Source organism: Octopus bimaculoides, chromosome 12 (genome assembly GCF_001194135.2).
Source record: "Octopus bimaculoides isolate UCB-OBI-ISO-001 chromosome 12, ASM119413v2, whole genome shotgun sequence".
Taxonomy (NCBI): domain Eukaryota; kingdom Metazoa; phylum Mollusca; class Cephalopoda; order Octopoda; family Octopodidae; genus Octopus; species Octopus bimaculoides.
Window position 1 is genome coordinate 61,503,776 of NC_068992.1, and position 5,772 is coordinate 61,509,547.

At 36.6% G+C, this 5,772-nt stretch overlaps 1 protein-coding gene across 3 annotated transcripts in view; it reads left to right on the top strand.

Moving 5' to 3' along the window:
• Positions 1–5,772, top strand: part of LOC106873229 (uncharacterized) — a 64,430-nt gene that overhangs the window by 29,394 nt on the left and 29,264 nt on the right. For all 3 annotated transcript variants that reach the window (XM_052972213.1, XM_014920500.2, XM_014920501.2), the window contains exons 5-6: positions 1,197–1,290; positions 2,713–2,942. In XM_052972213.1, the coding sequence (XP_052828173.1) occupies positions 1,197–1,290; positions 2,713–2,942 (324 nt within the window). The remainder of the gene's footprint in view (positions 1–1,196; positions 1,291–2,712; positions 2,943–5,772) is intronic.

Below are 5,772 nucleotides of genomic sequence, written 5' to 3' on the forward strand. Positions count from 1 at the left end.
AAATAGGTAAAGAATACTGAGAAGAAAGTTTAATCTATGACGTTGTACGTATCACTTTCTCTCTCTGTTGAGCGCGTGTGTAAGAACGCTGTCCCAGGTAGAAGGGAAGAAATATAAAAGTTGCTAGAAACAACAGCCAAATCTCCCTTAAATCACACAAAGTAAACGGAATTTTAAAAATCTAATTACTGCACTGGAAAGTTCAGATCGAAAAAATTCCATTGATGTAAAAATTTTAACGAAAAAGTGGAAAATGTGGATTTCTATAAACTTTTAAAAAGGCTTCACACAGACACACAACTTCAGCTTTATATATTAAGATAGATAACTCTTTCCCTAATTAGTTAGGCTATGACTCTCTCCATAACTTTCATCACCTGATCCAACAATTTGATACCACTAATTATTTCTATCTAAGGCATCACATTTACCTTTGTAGAAGTTGACTATGGTTCTGTTACACCAGTCATTGGGTATGACTCCTTCATGAACCACCTAATTTACAATATGTGTGACTAGATCACGATCGACACCACCAGATATTTTAAGCATTTCAGCAGCCAGTTCCTGGTGGTTTGGAGGCTTTCCCTGCTTTCATATCCTTAATTGATTTATCCACCAAGTAACTGTCAAATCAGGTAGCTGGTACCTGAATTGGATCAACATTTAGCAGACACTCCTCCCATTCACTCTCCACATTCAGCAGTCTTTCATAATGGCATTTTCAGGCCTCTTTCTTTGCAGAATCATTAAATGCAAGTGCACCATCATTCATGTGGACACATTTCTCTCCTATGACATCACGATTTTCTCTCACATATTGTCTTGCAATCCAAAACACTTCAGTTCTTTGGTCCTCACATCACTGAACATAGGCAAACTTCTTTTCTGCTTCTCCTCTGACTTGATATATCTGTCTTCTAGCTTCCCTTCTGGTTGTCTGATGCAGTTTCCTGCTAACCTCACTCTTCCAGGCTTTCCAGGCCTGTTTCTTTGCTCTAATGACCTTGTCTACTGCATTGTTCCACCACCACATCACCCTAGGTCTGGATGGGACTTTGCACCAGCCACAGATTTGGTTTGTGGCACTCTGCAGACTGTCCTGAAGGAACTCGCAGTAGCCCTCTATGTCACAAGTTTGTAGCTCTTCCTCTCTCTTATCAATTTTGTTGTTTTTTCTTTTACTTTTGCTTTAGGTCAAGCTGAAGAATATGAAAACTTCCAGCATATTCTCCTGTATCTATGTTCTTAAAAAAAGTACTTTTTACCATGAATGTTTCTTGACAAATAGTAAGTTGATAAAAGATATTTCTTACTTCACTCTATTAGAAATTATGAAATAGTTCTGCTTTGCTGCCTCTGTAGATTTACCAGATGTTGTTGTTAAGAAGGGGAGAGAGCAAGGTGAATTCTAAATGACCTACACTGTTGCACTGATATTACTATCAAGAGTTAAATCTTGCAGTCGCCAACACCAGATTCCAAACCAGATATAGAAAATGAATCCTTTTACATCAGATTTAAAATGAAAAACACCACTTGTATGATGGTGGTGTTCATATACAACTATTAACCAGACAAGGAGACACAGGCACCCTTTCCACACACACACACACGACAGGTTTCTTTCAAATTCTGTCTACCAAATCTGTCAAGTTTTTGCTCAGCCAGAAGATACTTGCCCAAGGTGCCACACAGATAGCTTTTCTCAAATCTGAATCTGGAAAGTTTAAGTTTAAAAGTAAAAACTACTGATGAAAAATAATACTATATTTGGTAATACTGATCTGTGTAATTTTGGTTAGATCCCTGAACTCTATTGCAACACATACTGACATTTTTCCAAACAGTTATCATTGACATCAGTTTATGAGAGAAAGAGATAGATAAAAAGAAAATCTTTATTTTTGCACCTAAAGGCATCATGGATTATTCTGAAATGCTTTAGTGAGTTTATAAAAATCTTGGAGCTGAGCTCTCTATATAGACCTTTCTTGTTACAGCTAGATGCCTCGTGTCTTTAGATATTCTCTCAACTTTCTCTTTAAGAAATTATTCTTATTGTAACTGACAACTATGTTCTGATTTATATGAGATATTCTTGCTGTCATCTTTTAACAGATTCATTATTCATTGTTCATTATTCATTATTTCTCATATAACATATGAAATGTACAATGTACAAACAACAAATTGTACATTATATATTATAAATGTTTAATGTTATTAATAAACATTGTTGATGATAATTCTTTCTTTTATTAATTAACCAACTCATTAAACATAATTTAACTATAAATGTTACAACTACCATTTCTTTATTTCTTAATTCTTTTGATAGCAATCTGCCTGAAACTAATCCAAGTTCTATGATAAAAATTCTTTGTTTTAAAGTGATCTGAATGAATTCCTTTAATCAAAATTCCATGTTGACTTATATTCCAAACATCAGCTTAAAAGTAACAAAGTTATTTAATAAATTCTTCATTAATCTCAAAATTAATTGAAACCAAGATATTATTTTCCAACAGAAATATTGTAACAAAAAGGTTAATGTTAAGAAAATCAGTCATCTTCTGTTGTGGAATTACTCAGATTTCAAAATGTCAACTAAGTCACCATTTTTTTACAGCACATTTCTTTTGTTAATATACCACAACTACTATACCATCTCTTCTATTACTTTTTAAAATTTACCTCTTTCTTCTCTAGATTCTGTGTGGAGAATAGATCTAACCCAGGCTAGTTCCAAGCAAACTAATATTAAAAAAATAACCAAATCACATTTTAAAGTACATGCCAGTGAAGGTTATCACCATCTAACATTCAAAAGGCTAACTAATCTCCACATATTCTCTGCTGTTACCAGTATTAGAAATATAAGCTCTGATGTGGTTAAAGTATCCTTTACAGATAGTAAGAACTCTATTGACATATCCAAAGTAAGAATTTTTACTTTCTTGAATTCTGTGATAGCATTTTTATTTTAATTATTTGTTTACTTATTTATTGTAATTGTTGCTATTGTTATTGTTGTTAATGTCCTGGTCAGCCTTGATTGAGAAAACTTTAGGTTAAAAACATTCCAGGAACGGCTATCATGTTTTCCCAAATGCATTCATCCAAGACTTTAATTCAGTTAGTCCTTCTTTCTAAGACAGTAGGGTGTTATTCAAAGAAGGTTTGGCATCTATTTCTTGCAAGTTGGCTTATTACAAAGATGCTTCCCTCATTAACTGGAGTTATTTTATATGTGTATCAGTGAGTATTTGTGCATGTGCATGTGCACGTGTCCGTATGCATGTGTATATGTTTATAAATGTATCTACATTTGTAGGGACCTTGCTTGGCCTTGCCTGTGATTCAAAGCTGAATCCACTGGCTTCTTGCTTGTCAGACAAGCCTGAAATCCCTTTGTGTTTGCATCTCTACTCTGGATGATTAATGGGAAGCACTCAACCTTGCTGGTCACTAAAGGTCAGTCCTTTGTTTAGGATTTAACCTACACATGTGTATATATGTATGTATGTATGTTCATATATTCAAATACATATGTATGTGATGACCATCCACTCGTGACCAAGGATGACCATTGCCGACCTTCAGGAACATTGTGCGCTCTAGGACTAACTTATATTTTGCCTTTGCAGCTCTGTTGGTGGCTAATGAGCCCTGCTCTTGACAAGCATACACGACTGCAAACATTGCAGATTAAGCTTTCCCCATTCACTATATGAGCCGTGCACTTTCGCGCAGCTCGCTTAAGTTCTTCATGCTGGATACATGCTCTCTCAAAAGTGTCGATCCCCTCCTTAACCTGCTTCCTCCATCCAGTCAGTGTTCTGCATATCACAGGCCTTTAATGAGGACTTGACACGGTCCTTAAATCGCAGCCTTGGTTTCTGCCAGAGTCTCCTTCCATTCACAAGTTCTCCATATAGCATCTGCTTAGGAATCCAGCTATTCTTCATTCTAATAAGGTGTCCAGTCCAACGTAACCAGTGCTTGTGCGCTATCTCCTCAATACTCAAGATATCAGCTGTCCTCAGGACCTGTGTGTCTGGAATTTTTTAGGTCTAGCCAACATTGAGAATGTGCCTGAGACATCTCTGATGAAAGCGTTCAAGGACCCATACCTGACGTTTGTACAGAGTCCATGTCTCACATGAGTAGAGGAGTGATGCCAGTACACATGCACAGTACACAGCAACTTTTGTTTGCCTTGCGATGCCATGCTGGGACCAGACACGAGACTGAAGAGACCGGAAGGAATTAGTTGCTCTCTGCAACCTGAAACATATTTCCTCATCCAGGGAGCAAGAACGGCTGAGTGTGCTGCCCAGGTAGACAAACTTGTCTACTACCTTCACAATTGTTCCTTCAACCAAGATAGCTGGTTTCACATATGGATTTCCTGGTGCAGACTGGAATATTACAACAGTCTTGTCCAGTCTTTTTTTTATAAATATATATATTTATCTAATTTTTTTTAGTACATATGTATGTACATACATATGTACATACATGCATACATACGTACATACATACATATGCACTGACATACACATACATACATATAGTTGACTCTCCTGTCATAGACAACAGATGAGTGTTCTGCAATTTATTTCTTCCAGAACAATCTGCACAGATAATCTGCTTATAGTGATCAAATGATTGTGTTGTACATGAGCTCACTCCCTCCATGAACCTGATGTTGTCTTTATACGAGCACATTGTGCCACATGTGAGACATCCAAGAAATCACAGTGCAATGTGAGATAAAGTGTTTTGTTCAAGAACATATGCATCACCTGGTCTATGAATTGAAACCTTGATCTCATGATAGTGAGTGCAACACCCTAACCACTAGGCCACACAGTTTCATGTATACATATCTGATGAACCCTCCCATTAGTTTCAACATTTGAGAATCCAACAACCTACACATTCTTTGTGACATTTGAATTCCACTACCGATTTTTAAAGAAGCCTGCAGCTGTTACAAGCATGAAGATTATGAGTCAGTGCAGGTGGTATATTTGCAGCTGTTTTACTCCTTTGTCTTATACCCTTAAGCCTGTTAAAGCTGGCTGAAACAAAGTCTCCTGCACCATTTTGAAACAACGATCTCCATTCTGTTCACTCCAAGATTGTTTGCTCAAAGGTGTTCTGAGTTATATTGCCTACTGAGGTTTCTCTTTAGCTTATCTAAGCCATGGTTGACCAACACTCTTTTATCCACTACTAGCAGTATAACCTGACGTTGTCCAGGTGTGACTTATTATGCCATCTATGATAAGTCTTGCTAGGTGAAAATCAACTAAAAAAGAAAGCCTTACAACGAAAAAACCCTTATGATGTAAATATGTTCATAATTCAAAAGACGATGAAATTAATAGGGAAAGTTTAAAGGCTGTTTTGCGTAACATTATTAAGTGTACGTAAATTTCATCTGTCTAATTGTCTATACAAATGCTTGTGCAAAATAACTTTTTGCGCTGCCTTGATTATACATAGCAGGGTAATCTCTTTTCGCAGAAGGTAGGACGGCAATTTCTGATGAAGCAATTGCTGGTGATCTGTTGCTACATAGTTCTGCCAGAATTCTATCAGATTGGGCAGTAGATGATGATGCACCGTTTTGCATTATGTTCAAAGCAGCTTCTGAAATGTGGTGAATTGCTGCAGTCTGTTGTTGTCTTTTTAAACTGGTTGCTTTCTTTCCCCAGCAAGCTCTCTTCTTTGGAGGCATAATCTATGTACATATGAAAC